Raw genomic sequence first — 15,968 nt, forward strand, 5'->3', positions numbered from 1 at the left:
ACACTAAGGGCTTCCTGCTTGGGAAAACCTATTCTGTTACCCTCAAAGCATTCTTGGGGGAATCGCATGAATAATGAAAGGGTTCATAGGTGTTAGAGAAGAACACACATGTGTGCACACAACGTGCACACACACACACACACAAAGCAGTTGCTGTGGGAAGACTGAAGTCTTGGTAAGAATGGGTGTTATCAGTACCTGTGGGAAGAGACAGTAAAAACTTGGTGATCCAGGTTGACTTTTTGTGGGTTAGACACTTTAATAGACTTGTTAAGCTATTTTTTTTTTTGCATGATTATACACCATTTTTTTTTCTTGCAAAATTATCCCAGAGTTGTAAACAAGTCTTTTAGGATTTCATGCTTTTAGACATTCTCTATTGGAAAATATAACCTGGTTATCCTTAAAGCTGTGTTCTGAGGACTCTGTGAAAAAGTCCATTGAAAATGGTGCCAAGTTAACGTTCATTCTTCTTTCGTTGACACACCAAATATTTTTTGAGTGCCTACAGTGTCTCATGCCTAGACATGGAAAAGCAGTCGAGCATGACTTCGTTTTGTTTACTTTCTCTTTGTGTGGATACTGTTAAAGTATTAATTGGTCTGAGAGCTAATAGTGCCTTTGTGTATTTCCTATCCGGAAGATTTGGGGGAGAATTAGAAATGGTCTAAAATCTCTTTGTTGCAATACGATTCAAAAAACTGGTTTGTTAGGAAAGGCAACATCATCCGATGACATCACTAGACAGTGAGAAGGTCAAGATGCAGAGACACTGTTAGCTTCTGTTAGCTCTTGAATGTTAATATGAAAAGTATGGGGAAACCAAGAAAGAGTGAATAGATACAGTGCACCCTTTAATTCTCCAAAGTATACAGATTCATTTTATCATGTTATTAGCCTCACCCCACCTCTGCTTGTATCAGAATCTTCCCTGGTATGCATGCCAAACAGCACTTTATAGTTTATGGAATAGTCATTAGTTTTCACAATAATGTTGGTCAGAAGTTGTTTTCAAAATTTCCCAGGTCATTAAATTATGATTCAGCTGGGTTGGAGGATTTGTGAGCAGCTGGTTTAGCAGAATATGAAGATGAGAAAACTGTATCTGGACACCATGAACACCCATCGAATTACAGAGGGTCAAATGGAATCTCCAAACAGAGACAGAAGACGCAAGGAAACAGCAGGAACAAGGGGCCAGGCTTTGAAACAAACCAAAAAAAGGGCTGAAGAACTTGGCACAAATTGCAAATTGTTAAACGCTGTGTGAAAGACGTTCATTTAAAATATTCTCGTGATAATCAACAGGGGAAAAAAAATGTGTGACAGATGTCCCAAGGCGCTTGGAAAGACATGGTTGTCCGCAGTACATAGTATCGAAAGCCACTTAGAGGCTCCTGTTCCCTTGTGAGTGTCTCCTCCGTTGGATCCAAATAAGATTTTGAATTTGTTTCCGTCACTCCCGTCGGGCTGTTCTGCGATGCAAGTGATCTTTCCCATTCTTGTCAACTTCGAGCTGGAGCAGAGTGTTCACAGAGGACACGCACTTCGTCCTGTCTCGAGTGACTGTCATTTCCAGGTGAAGTCCCCTGGAAAATTCATAACTTAAGAAATGAAAGTCACAAAGATGCAACTCCCTTCACAACGCCAGGGCGGCGGTTATACATATTTCATGAGCGTCGCGGGGGCAGGGCTGAGCTCCATTTTCAGGAGCTGGAGTTTGCACAGTGGCGTCCCCAGCTTTTCCTGTGCAGGGTGCGGCTCGGGCCAGGGGAGAGGGCTGCGTACCGGGCTCCTTTAATATTTCTGTTTAATGAAGAAATTACTCTTCTGAAAAGAGAACATGCAAAGGCAAGGATTTTCTTTGGGGCGGTGTGTGGGTTAAAATTACTAGTTTTGCTGACTGGAGATAGTGACAGTCACCAGAGATCACCTCATTGCGGCACCCTGGCCGGGAAACGCGTCACATTCAGAGAAACGCGAGATGACGGATCAAGACTCGTTAAGCCGCCTGAAAAGGTTCTTTCCAAAGGTTACAACATGAGCAATCTCATCGTGAAAGAACTGGAAAGGTTAAAATGCAAAGAGCAACTTTCTTACATATACACATATTAATTATGAGCGACATACCTGCTTCCTGTTTTCACGGTTTAAATATATGGCTGCATTTTTTTTCCCCCTCTGGGTTTTTCTTGGATTCAAAAAAAAAAAAAAAAAAAAAAAGAAAAGAAAAACATTTTAACTTGCTAAGATAGTGTTATTACCAAGTTCAATAATGAATTGCTCTTGCATATTTTAAGGTAATTTATCAAAGCGCATTATCAGTACCTGTCAGAATAAATTTTGCACTAAAAGTAATGAGAAAAAAGGACTATTGTGTGCGTTGAAATCAGAGAGCAGTACTCCAGCTAAGATATTTTCCACGCGTAGGTAGGATAGGCGACTGCCCTCTAAATGCTGTGTGTCCCAGGAGGACACGGAAGCCTGAAAGAATTGCGGGAAAGCGTCTGTTCCTTGCTTTTACAAATGAGCATTTGATATTTTATTTTATTTTTGCCGTTTTGATCAATTCTTTCAAGTCGATGCATGTTGGAAAGGGTCGCACAGATCTCGGTCGCGTGTACAGAGTGAGCTGCTGTGCCCGATCACGCCTCCTGTGGGACCCATATCAGCGCGTGCTGTGGCATCGTAATTAGACTGACCAGGAAGTCTCAGATTTTCTCCTGACCACGTGTCAGCAAGGCGAGGCCTCCTAATCGTGAAAAGAACAGCATTGCATATCCTTCACCTGGGAATCGCCGGTTTAAATATATATATATATATATATATATATATATATATATATATATATATATATATATATTATATAATTTTTTTTTTTTTTTTTTTTTTTTTTTTTTTTTTTTGCTATTATCATACTTAAACCAAGGAGGTCACTAGACACTCTGGAATGTTTCCCAAACTCGCCACCAGACGTTTTATGTTTTGCTTTGCTTCCTGCTAAGTGAGCAACAACACATCGTGTCCGTCCGGTTCTTGGTGATGTTACTTTCCAAAGGCTCCGTTGAGGAGTGTGATCTTTGTGGGAGGAACTCGCAGGTCCCTTCCGGTGTGATCACCTCAGCTCCCGAGGGCGTCCAGGTGAGACGCTGAGACGTGCATCATGGAGTCATTGCTGAATCTGAGCTGTCTCGCACGCACCCCCCACACACACACACACACACATACACACAGCTTTACTGTGCTTTGGATGAGACACATTCTGATCGCAGTTCTGTAATCATGTTCTCCGTTTAACCTTTCGGAACAGGATCCAGAGCTGGTACGGAACATCTGTCGCTGGGTGAGGCAAGCCATTCGGATTCCCTTCTTCGCCAAGTTGACCCCCAATGTCACCGACATCGTCAGCATCGCCAGAGCTGCGAAGGAAGGTAAGGACTCGAGGGCCACCCAGTTCTGCGGGCGTGGCTCACGGGGCCGCGCAGGGTCTGTCTGTACCCACAGACGCACTTGCTGGTCCTCCTGTCGTGTTGAAGGGAAGGAGTACATTGAGCACTTAGGCTCACCGGCGTGGCCCAGAGTCACACCCGGACTCAAGCTCACAGACAGACTCCAAACGTTTCCGGGGTGACAGAACTGTAGAAGTTACGTTTTTCTAATAAACATGTGTTTTCCCACACAAAGTATTGGGAAGCAAAACCACCTTTACAGCGAATCACTCTGAAACAAATGCCCTCGTAATGTAACAATCCAGCAATAGCATTGGAAGCTTTCATAAAGTAAAAAAGAAACAAGGGTCCCAGCCTTCCACAATGTGAACTTGCTTGGCTTCCTGTTATATCTTCTCAGACCCAGGACACGGCCCTGAACAGACAGATGTTCGCTGACTGACTGTTGAACCCATAGATCATTCAGTCAGTGCATGATTTTACAAATCATCTACGCCACGTGCGTTCCATGCAGGTGGAAACGGCCTCCTGATTTGCAAAACTACTGTAAATTACCTGGAAAATAACACAGACCACAGAGCACCTGGCATCCGTAAAGCCGTAGAATAATTGGGAAAACAGACAGGTGCCATTAAAAATGCCCGTGTCTCGAGCATGTTAAGACTAATTGAAGAAGTGGAGTCAGCGAGGGCGCCTGACGGGAGGCCCCTGCATTTTCCCGGGTGTCCGGCGGGTTTGAGTGGGTCTTCCCAGCGTCCCCTTTAAAAACTGCAGGTCAGTGTTGACATGCTTCCCCGTAGGAGGCGCGGACGGCGTCACGGCCACCAACACCGTCTCGGGGCTGATGGGGCTCAGAGCGGACGGCACGCCCTGGCCGGCGGTGGGCGCTGGGAAGCGGACCACCTATGGAGGAATGTCCGGTAGGTGCCTCTCTTCGCTGGTGGCTTTCTGGGCGGTGGCGCAGAAATGAGGGGGCGTGTCACAAGCAAGACTGCCAAATGGTTGCACTGCGGGTCTGTCGAAAGTGCCCCGTCCTCAGGCCGGAGGGACCCGTGTGAGGCTGGAGGCTCAGGTCTCCGATGGCGCAGGCGGGGGCGTGCCGAGAGTGGGCCTCACGGGTTCCTGTTCTGCCGCCGGCAGCTCGGTCCCCAAGCTTTCTCACGGTCACGGGTGTCCTGTCCCTCCACCGTGAAGGCGGGAGTGAGGGCCTCCTCAGGGGAGGACAGGAGCCCCGGACTTCCCCCCTTCCTCCCAGCCCCCGTCGGCGTCCCCGTGTCCCGGGATGGTGCCATCTCCCTTTCCCGAAGCCCCGTGCTTTCCCGGGGGTCCTCAGTAAACCCGGGAAACACCGCGTTTGTCGCTGCTGCCGACCAGACATGGGCAGACCTCCCGCCACCTCGGCGCACTTTTTCTCGTGGGCCAACGCTGGCATTTAACACAGATGTGGAAGTTTCCATCCCGAAGAGCCGGTCAGTGTCTGGGCCCTGCGCGCTCGGTTGCTGTGACAACGTGGACTTGGTTTTGCAAAGGCAGTGAGTGCTGTGGGGCTCTGGGCCGTGCTGGTAGGAGGGTTCGTCTCCTTGGTGATAGAGGCAGGGGCCTTGTACAACGCGGAGCAGTGCCCGCTGCCCCGGGGGCGTTGCTTCAGCAGACCCCGCCCACACGCTTTTGGCAGAGGCTGGGTGGGCATGGGTCAGGGCTCTCCGTGCGGAGTCATCATGTTGCAGACCGTGGAGAGCGTCTATGAACCATGTCTTAAAAAAGAAAAAAAAAAGAAAGATTCTACTTGTAGTTGAATGCCCCTCCCCTCCCACAATGTCAGAAGGAAGGAGGTAGACAAGAATCAGGAGCTACCACCAGCCTGACCAGGCGGTGGCGCAGTGGATAGAGCATTGGACTGGGACACGGAGGACCCAGGTTCGAGACCCCACGGTCGCCAGCTTGAGCGTGGGCTCATCTGGTTTGAGCTAAAGCTCACCAGCTTGAGCCCAAGGTCACTGGCTTTAGCAAGGGGTCACTCGCTCTGCTGTAGCCTCCCAGTCAAAAGGCACATATGAGAAAGCAATCAATGACCAACTAAGGAGCAGCAACGAAGAATTGATGCTTCTCATCTTTCTCCCTTCCTATCTGTCTCTCTGTCTTTGTCTCACACAGACACACACACACACACACACACAAATCAGGAACTACCAGACAGGGCCTCCAGTGTCTTTGTGATGCAGGGACCACGTGGGCCACGCCAGCTTGTCTGGAAGAAGGAGTCAGGAGACCCCAGGGCAGCGGGAGGGGCCGGCAGCTGGGTTTTCTGTCAGCCTGGGCCATTTTTCCCGCCCGCCGTGTAGCCAGCCGGGGGATAAAGGAGGTCACGGAGGGCGCCGAGCATTCAACATTGATCAAGGAGCTATTGCGGTAGTATTTTATGGGAGTCACACCATTCACGGTTTCTCATTTAAGCTGCAATTTCTGAATATTCTCTCGTCCTATAACTCAGTCTAAATAAAATGACAAAATGACGGTGCAAGGAGAAGTCTGGTGTCGCAGTCCTTAGGCGCACGGGCGCGGGAAGTGATGGCTGTACCTGGAAGCAAGCCGAGCCCCAGCTCCGGGCCATAAAGCGGGTTCACATTTCCATAAGGCGCCGTTTCTAAGATTTATGAATTCATGTATCAATCTCCACTTGGGCTGCGAGCTCCCTCAGCCTGGGTGGGACTTTTCCTGCACACACCAGAAGGCCCCTGACGTGTTTAAGAGCTTGTACGTCATGTCTAATACATTCTGCGCTGGGTTCCCTCGACATGACGCGATTTGTTTGGAAAATAGCCTTTCTCCATACGGACAAAATTAATCGATTTTCTCCTTTCAGGCAACGTTTGCTTTCACTTAAAAGGTAATAGAATCCGAAAAAGAGCGGTTTTAAGAAGGCAATGATAATATATCTAAGGCTGGAGGTGAGCCCTCTGTAGCCAAGGGTCTTCAGAACTTAGCTTCACAGGGGGGTTCTGTACAACAACAATGGCGTGAGATTTCAGGGGCGACAGAAACGTCGGCGGAGTGAAATGCCACGGCTGGTTTTATCGGAGGTGGGTGTCGAGACTCCAAGTGCCGACTCAATAACAGGGAATCACACAAAACGTGCCGGATACTTTTATAAGATTTAAAAGAAAATAACGACCACAGCTCAGTGCTAGTACTTTCCGGCAGGCTTTCCTCTGAGCACGGGAACGTCTGCTCTCACAAGTGCTGCTTGAATCAAGAGGTTTTCTCCCACGTGGAAGCTACCTGGAGCCCCCGATAGCCTCCCGGAAGACCACGTGTGCCTGCCTTTGTGGGGGGGGGGGCATGTTTTTACTTTACAATATTCTCTCACCATTTCTTCTGTCTTTTTTATTTTTATTTTATCTCAGAATAGGGTTTCTGCTGTTTGAAATGTAGGTTTGAATTTGTTTAAATGGAGAGGCAGTGAGGTACTTGGGGACACACATACTATAGGAAATTGGTCACATCTCAGTAATGACCTTTAAAAAAAAATATGCAGCCCTGACAGCTTAGCTCAATGGTAGAGTGTCGGCCAAGTAGATTAGATTACCAGTCAGGACTCACAGGAGAAGCGACTATCTGCTTATCCAACTCCCAACACCCCCTTTTCTCTCTGTGTGTGTCTCTCTCTGTCTCTCTCTCTTCCTGTCCCACTACGATGGCTCAATTGGTTAGGGCAAATTGGCCCCAGGCACTGAGGATGGCTCCGTGAAGCCACAGCCTCAGGTGCTAAAAATAGTTCAGTTACAGGCCCTGGCCGGTTGGCTCAGTGGTAGAGCGTCGGCCTGGCGTGCAGAAGTCCCGGGTTTGATTCCCGGCCAGGGCACACAGGAGAAGCGCCCGTCTGCTTCTCCACCCCTCCCCCTCTCCTTCTTCTCTGTCTCTCTCTTCCCCTCCCGCGGCCGAGGCTCCATTGGAGCAGGGTTGGCCTGGGCGCTGGGGATGGCTCTGTGGCCTCTACCCCAGGCGCTAGAGTGGCTCTGGTCGCGACAGAGCAGTGCCCCGGAGGGGCAGAGCATCTCCCCCTGGTGGGCAGAGCATCGCCCCTAGTGGGCATGCCGGGTGGATCCTGGTCGGGCGCATGCGGGAGTCTGTCTGACTGTCTCTCCCCGTTTCCAGCTTCAGAAAAAAAGAAATAGTTGCCAAGTAATGGCCCCAGATGGGCAGAGCATTACGCCTGGTAGGGAGCTTGCTGGATGGATCCCAGTAGGGGCACATGCAGGAATTTATCTCTGCCTCCTCTCTTTGCACTTAAAAAAATGCATTAGCTAATAAAGGTAACATTGGAAGAGAGGACCTCAGGTCAGAAATGTCAATTGAGTTCTTTCAAATATGAAGAGTCTCAAATCTAGAGGAAAGCAATGTTTTACAAACTCTGGTTCCCACCTCTTAAATGTATAACAAACTATAAAGCAACACTTTTATTTAAAAAAAAAAATGAGGCAGACTATAAACCATGTCAGACTGCTATGCACACAGTTGGAATTCACATTGTTTGGTCAAATACCTTCTTCAGTTACACATGGAAGACATGCATGTCTGTAATTTCTGTCCTGGGTCAGGATGTAAGATGCATCGAAGCTACTCTTTTAGAGGGAGGTCTCCTTGACACATAAAAGAAGCCGTTCGCCTAGAGAAGTCATCAAACAAGGAGATTGATACCTGTTGCGCTTAGAAATTTATACCACGGGGGAGAGTTAGTGACCCATCCCGAGGTCTCACGCTCAGCTCTGTTATTTTAGAAACAGTGTTTTTCCATCTCACCTATAGGTGGTTACAAGTGGGGACGGCACCAGACATAGGAATTAGATTCATAATAGAACGGTATATAAACCTGAATTTCCGTTGGGAGAGAAATACCTGAAATAGCGAAGCTCACGGTGTGAGTCCTTTAAAGGTTGAATTAAAAAACTAAAGGTGACTTCATCAGGAGAAGAGCATCACGATCAAGCTTGTTCGGGGTACAGAAGGAACATTTTTATGAAATTTGGAGGGCTAATGAAGCTCTCTACCATGCCACGGCTTCCATGGAACTCATTGGCTCTAAAGAAATAATAGTCAACATAAAAATTCTAAAGAAAACGTAGGCGGTAATATCTCAGACACTTCTCGTAGCAATATCTTTTCTGATATGTCTGCCCGGGCAAGGGAAACAAAAGAAAAATTAAACAAATGGGACCACATCAAACTAAAGATTTTTTGCACAACAAAGGAGACCATCAACAAAATGAAAAGACATCACACTAAATGGCATACCAGCCTGACCTGTGGCGGTGCAGTGGATAAAGCGTCGACCTGGAAATGCTGAGGTCGCCGGTTCGAAACTGGGCTTGCCTGGTCAAGGCACATATGGGAGTTGATGCTTCCAGCTCCTTCCCTCTTTCTCTCTGTCTCTCCTCTCTCCTCTCTCTCTCTCTCTCTCTCTCTTTCTCACTCACTCTCTCTCTCTATCTCTCCCTCTCCTCTCTAAAATGAATAAATAAAAAATTTAAAAAAATAAAATAAGTGGCAGACCATATTCTCCAACGATACAACTGATAAGGGATTAATATTCAGATCCATAAAGAACTCCTACAACTAAACACCAAATAAAAAAAAATAGTGCAATTAAAATATAGGCAAAGGATCGGAATAGATACTTCTTACAGATGGCCAGTAGACCTTCGAAAAGATCCTCAATGTCACTCATCATCAGAAGAATGCAAATTAACACCACAATGAGCTAGTACCTCCCACCTGTCAGAATGGCTGTCATCAATAAATCAACGACCAACCCCTGTTGACGAGGATGTGGAGAAAAGGGGACCCTTGTGCAGCCGCTGGAAAACAGTATGGAGTTCCCTCAAAAAAAATTAAAAACGGAAATGCCTTTTGACGCGGAGATTCCACTTCTGGGTATTTATCCAAAGAGATCCAGACACTACTCTCATCAGAAACGTTATCTATGAACTCCATCCTCAAGAGGATTACTTACTCATTACTTTTCCTAGGTTTTTTTCTTTTTCTCATTTTAGTTTCAAATCATTTAGTTTCAAATTGTGCCATCTTGCCTGACCAGGCCATGGTGCAGTGGATAGAGCGTTGGACTGGGATGCGGAGGACCCAGGTTCCAGACCCTGAGGTCGCCAGCTTGAGCGCAGGCTCATCTGGTTTGAGCAAAGCTCACCAGCTTGGACCCAAGGTCTCTGGCTTGAGCAAGGGGTTACTCGGTCTGCTGAAGGCCCACGGTCAAGGCACATATGAGAAAGCAGTCAATGAACAACTAAGGTGTTGCTATGAAAAACTGATGATTGATGCTTCTCATCTTTCTCCATTCCTGTCTGTCTGTCCCTGTCTATCCCTCTCTCTGACTCTCTGTCTCTGTGGGAAAAAAAAAAAAAAAGTGCCATTTTAAGATAGCCCCTAACTCAGGGATGACCATCACTTGTTTAAATGGTGTGACATGGTCACATGACGTCCTCCGTGAGGAAGGTCCTCTTTGAGATGGTTAAGAATGAGTCTTGCCTGCTGTCACCAAAGCCAGGACTCCCTTGCGCCTGACTTCAGGAGGATGACCGTGACCCTGGTCAGCTGCCCTAGAGAAACCGTAATGAAGCGTCCTTCAACGAGGCACCGACGTTTGGAGGAGTGTTTGCTGTCATTCCTTCTCTTTTAAATGTTTCTTTTTATCAGTGGGGGATAGGCGAATTCCTTAGGCTTGTTGCGTTATTCCGATGTCCTGGACATAATTACTTAGTTATACACACACATACACAAACTTACTTTCACATTAGGAGAAGTTCTGAAATTTCTCTGCCTGGTAGAAATTTCTCTGACGATTGACACGTTAGGCTCAGAATCATTTACTTCTTGTACGCTTGAAAACTTAACTCATGCTTGTTTGAAATGATTGATTTCTGTATCAACTTACCTCAGTTACAACAACAGGAGACACATTATTCAGCAAGTATGCTTATCAACTTTATTACTGATTTCTGAATAAGTCATCCAAGGTGACCTTCAAGAATTTGATCTCTGCTTCAGGAACCCACATTTACTGATCACATATAGGGTAGTACAGAAGGTTTAAGGAATTGCTGTGCTTTTCTCAACACACGGCAAGGGCATATTCCAAAGTTGCCGTTAGAGTTGACAAACGAATAAGGAATGGTTTGAAATCTGGCAATGCGGGCTGTGACACACTGAGCTCCAACTAAAACTCAGGTCAGCCTCCGAAAGGTGACTCAGCAGTAAGGTGCACACGGGACGTGCCCGCCCGTCAGAGAAGGTCCAGGTTAGACACGATGCCAGGACTTGGCACCTCTGAGCCAGTGCGGAGCTGGAAGGGAGTGCAGAGTTCAGGACACGTGGGTGAACCAGTCGAGTAGCTTTAAAAGAGATCTTCAGCCTGGACTCCACACTGCACCCCGTTTGATTGTTTTTAAAGCCGTGACTTGGGCATGAACTGTGGGCCACCCCGCTGATACTCAGAAGGGTGCCCTCAGCAGCAGCTGGGCATTACGTAAATACAAGCCCAGTGTGGCCCTTCCCAACTGGAAGCTGGAACTTATCTTGGTGTATTTATCAGTGACTGTCTGTGTGAAATGGGGAAGGTAGCAGAACATATACCAGACTGGACTCTTGGGCGTGTCAGTGACAGTTTGCTTTGAGTATTTTCAGACAGATAAGCAACTGAAGATGTTAGCAGCCTTGCTTTAATTACAATTATGTCACAAAACGTGGTATTGTTTTGTTTTTAAAAAATAGAAAGTGGTTCTAATGGGCTGGATTTTTTGTGTGTGCCAATCACATGATTATTGATGCATGAAATTTTTTTAGAAAAACACGCCTACGATCTGTCACAAAATTTCAGCTATCCAGTGTAACAGTCTTCATCCATAAAAGCTTACATTTTGATACTGAAATGTCTAAAAAATAACCTGACAGAGGTAATGTTTAAATGAAATTTTTTTAAAAAGATAAATCATGCCCACAAAAAAATAATTAAAAGGAGAACCTTCGATGTTATACTCACCTCTTGTGTGTGAGTGTGTGTGTGTGTGTGTGTGTGTACACCAAAATAATGCAAAAATCCTAGCCTATGAATCACCTGTGTAAAAACATCCTGAGGCTGTCAGAAGTTGAACGGATCAAATGATTAGAGACCTCGTTATGTACTGTATTTATAGAACAGTCGAAAGTAGGCGTATCCCATGAAAGACGCTGAGTCACAGTTTCCATTATAAATCATGGGATTGAGAGAGGCCAGCCGGCCCCTGAACTCTTCTCTCTGACGTGACACTCATTTGCATACCTCCCTGGTTAGAGGGACCAGAGAAGTCCCTTGTGCCTCTGTCACCTCTCCCTGCAGCGGAGAGGAGTCTCTCACCCTGTGGCCCTGGCTGGTGGGTGCCGGAGATCAGAGCCCTAATCATAGGTCTCTTGAGGGCGAGCGCGCGGACACCCTGACCCTACACAGGTCCCTGCTGTCCCTGCTGGCTTCCCCGGGCCGCAGAGCAGGCGGAAGGAACAGGCCAGGCACCGCGTGTGAGGGGTCAGCGTGACGTTTCAGCACAGCAGCCGTTTCTGAGATGCCTGCCTTTTCATCCGGGACGCGTCTGATCCGCGCGTAGGTAGATTCCGCCCCGCTCGCTCGTGGAAGGACCGCGGCGAGGGGCGGAGGCGGCAGGCGGGGAGCACGTTCCACGGCCTCTCCTTGGGTATTTTTTAAATAGCTGGGGTCCTGCAGGGGAAGGGTGATGTCGAGTGGCACGGAGGAGCCGGCAGATGCCTGGGTCTGCGGAGAGGAGCGCGCCTTTTCTCTTGTTCCAGATGAAGGTCAGCGGACGTCTGCGGGACGAGGCGCTGCCGCGCAGACCAGGAGAACGCACCTTTGCCGCAGGGGTCGCGGATTACTAAATTGCTTTCCTCTGTGCCTGTAATTTTTTTTTTCCTTCTCTTTTTAACAAAGTCTGATTTCAAGCTTTAAATTAATCAAAAAGTATTCTGTTGTGCCAGTGGAAACGAGAGGGTATCGTTGTGTCACGGTTTGAGCAGGAATTTAAATATTCACGGGTCCCGTGCGCGCCTGCCGCAGCGAGACGTCCGCGCGGGTCCGTGGGCGACTGTTCAATTTGGAAGCGCGCGTCTTCGAAAGCTTCAGACAGTCCCCGTGTCACAGTCTCACGCTGAACGACGGCGCGGGGCTTCGGATTAATTAAGGAAGACTTGCGGAGAACTGAGTTCTCGGTGTGTCAAGATTTCAGCTTTATGTTACACATTTTTCCAAAGGCCAGGCACTGAAATCTCAGGGGCTGCGCTGGGCCGCGAGCTGTGTGACCTTCACCGTGGGCTAACCGCTCATGACAGGAAGCGGCCTGCACATCGAGAGTCCCCGCGTCACGCTGTCCATCACTGGGCCCCTCCCCCCAGGGAAAGGGGAGAAGGCCAAGCGGTGGAAAGGGGAATTAGGAAGGAGGGCGTGACTGGAAATAAGATTCCTCCCTGTCTCTCTCCTCCCTTTACCGGCGTGCGTCCCTGAGAGTCAGACCAAGGTCGCCAACGTGCCTTAGGCCCTGAGGCCAGCGCGGCCAGTCCCAGCATCTGGGGGACATGCAGGGTGCTTGCGGTCCTCGAGGGTGGGAGAGATTGACACCTGCTAGAAGCAAATGGCTGATGACGCAACCAGAAACTAGAGTCACCCTTCATTTTGGGATTTGAGATGTAGTCGGCACGTGGTGGTTTTATGTATAAGGATCTGTGTAGGTGGGCAAGGGCCATATTCTTCACTTGTTAATGGAAGACATGGGTTTTTTTTGTTTTGTTTTGTTTTTTGTTTGTTTGTTTTTTGTTTTTGTTTTTTTCATTTTTCCAAAGCTGGAAATGGGGAGGCAGTCAGACAGACTCCCGCATGCACCTGACTGGGATCCACCCGGCACGCCCACCAGGGGCGACGCTCTGCCCATCTGGGGCGTCACTCTGTTGCATCCAGAGCCATTCTGGCACCTGAGGCAGAGGCCACAGAGCCATCCCCAGTGCCCGGACAATCTTTGCTCCAATTGAGCCTTGGCTGCGGGAGGGGAAGAGAGAGACAGAGAGGAAGGAGAGGGGGAGGGGTGGAGAAGCAGATGGGCGCTTCTCCTGTGTGCCCTGGCTGGGAATCGAACCTGGGACTCCTGCACGCCAAGCCGACGCTCTACCGCCGAGCCAACTGGCCAGGGCTAGAAGCCATGTTTTACGTGCGTAAGTCCTGCTGGAGAGGTGACGTCCTGGGGCTCAGCTCAGACGGGCACCGGAAGCTGGAGAACTTGTGAGGCTCCCCACTGCTGGATGCCACCCCACCCCCGCCCTGCACACCCAGGGTGTCTGACCCGTAAGTCCGGCAGTGCCTGGGGATCGGCACGAAACCGCAGAGGCAGATAGGATGGTGTCCCTGAGCATCGTCTTGTGAGTAGTATTGTATTTCCAGAATATGTGAGTAGTACTGTATTTCCAGAATAATGCCAAAGACTTTGATCAGTGGTGACACGGAGACCCAGGATGTCCCGTGAGTAAATCAGAAACAAGCTGTGGTGACCAGAGTGGGAATGCCTTCCGAGGAGAAAGTGTTAGGGCACGGTGTTCGTTCAAGGTCCGCGGATGGGAAGAATATGTCGCTTCCTTTTAGGTGACGTGTTGGATGCAAACCTTGGTTGATCCTGTGTGCCCCCCAAAGACAAGTGATGGATAACAGGGACCCTTTGGGAAGGGAACACCCCCCCACTCTTCATCCTTGGTTAATCCTCTCCTGTCATCTCTGTCCAGAGGTGGGCATCAAGGGGGTGACGCTGTGACACAGTGAAGGGAGGAGGCAACCAGTGTTCTGGGGACAAGGGGACAAGCTCTCTCAATGCACGGCACCCCCACCGTCGGAGTGGTGTCACTAGACGCCGAGTCTTCCAAAGTCACGTCTACAGCCTGTTCCCAGCACGGTCGCCCGTGGAAGCTGCCTGCAGCCTTCCTGGAGCGGAGGAGGGTCCTGCTGTGTCACCTGCCAATTTACAACCGTGTGAACCCTGAGAATAAACCACACCAAAAATTCCAAGAGGTCCCTCGGTGGGGGGCACAGTGAACCCTGAGGGACCCAGGTATGTGGCTACGCTCCCAGGTGCAGACAGCCAAGATGGCCCAGGAGTGGTCACATGGGAGGAGTTGGGGTTGAAATATAGGAGGCCAGGTATCGGGTCAGGCCAGGTGAACTTGACCTGCTCTGCTTTAGGACAGCCCGATACTCTGATTCAACGTGTGTAAGGACTTTGCACACGTGATGTCCAATTTCTGTGCTCACAAATGCCCCACATCAAGACATACATAAGCTATGTGCCCCTCACCCATTTTTAGTCAGGCTTGAACATCCTAGACGTAACGTTTCTGAGCAAAAGACAAACCCTCCCGTTTTGAATAATGATTCTTAAATTAAATCACAGCACTCCTTTAAATAAACCTGATCAAATCTAAAGAGCACAGTGATTTTATACTCATCCTCACTCCTTTAAAAATATATAAAGAAGTTCAAAATTATTGTTGAAAGTTTTCCATCATTTTTTTCCTCTTGAGCTAGTATTTCCAATAGACCTCCTCCCTAAATTTTGACTTGTCTTTATGTATTTTTTAAGCGTGAACATCTTTCCTGGATTACTCTGTGGAATGTGTCTTTCACACAGTATGTCTATAGATAGACATTTATATTTTTAAATTTCTGGCTTAAGCTTTTAGGTGATCATTCTCCTGTATTATTATATTAATAATTTATACTTCATAATAATATAAATAAATTAAAAATAGTAATAATCATCCCACTTAAAAGTCAATTTTATTGGAAATACATGTCTTAAAGAAGAATGCGGGCCCTGGCCGGTTGGCTCAGCGGTAGAGCGTCGGCCTAGCGTGCGGAGGACCCGGGTTCGATTCCCAGCCAGGGCACACAGGAGAAGCGCCCATTTGCTTCTCTACCCCTCCGCCGTGCTTTCCTCTCTGTCTCTCTCTTCCCCTCCCGCAGCCAGGGCTCCATTGGAGCAAAGATGGCCCGGGCACTGGGGATGGCTCTTTGGCCTCTGCCTCAGGTGCTAGAGTGGCTCTGGTCGCAATATGGCGACGCCCAGGATGGGCAGAGCATCGCCCCCTGGTGGGCAGAGCGTCGCCCCTGGTGGGCGTGCCGGGTGGATCCCGGTCGGGCACATGCGGGAGTCTGTCTGACTGTCTCTCCCCGTTTCCAGCTTCAGAAAAATGAAAAAAAAAAGAAGAATGCGGCTTTTGTAAAGCAAATTTGGGACCTTGGCCGGTTGGCTCAGTGGTAGAGCATCAGCCTGGCTTGTGGAAGTCCCAGGTTCGATTCCCGGCCAGGGGACACAGGAGAAGCACCCATCTGCTTCTCCACCCCTCCCCCTCTCCTTCCTCTCTGTCTCTCTCTTCCCCTCCCGCAGCCAAGGCTCCATTGGAGCAAAGTTGGCCCGGGCGCTGAGGATG

The 15,968-nt window shown here is 48.6% G+C and overlaps 1 protein-coding gene across 1 annotated transcript in view; it reads left to right on the plus strand.

Moving 5' to 3' along the window:
• Positions 1-15,968, plus strand: part of DPYD (dihydropyrimidine dehydrogenase) — a 673,084-nt gene that overhangs the window by 482,219 nt on the left and 174,897 nt on the right. Inside the window, exons 17-18 of the mRNA XM_066352595.1 lie at positions 3,311-3,431; positions 4,250-4,369. Of these exons, the coding sequence (XP_066208692.1) occupies positions 3,311-3,431; positions 4,250-4,369 (241 nt within the window). The remainder of the gene's footprint in view (positions 1-3,310; positions 3,432-4,249; positions 4,370-15,968) is intronic.

Source organism: Saccopteryx leptura, chromosome 11 (genome assembly GCF_036850995.1).
Source record: "Saccopteryx leptura isolate mSacLep1 chromosome 11, mSacLep1_pri_phased_curated, whole genome shotgun sequence".
Taxonomy (NCBI): Eukaryota; Metazoa; Chordata; class Mammalia; order Chiroptera; family Emballonuridae; genus Saccopteryx; species Saccopteryx leptura.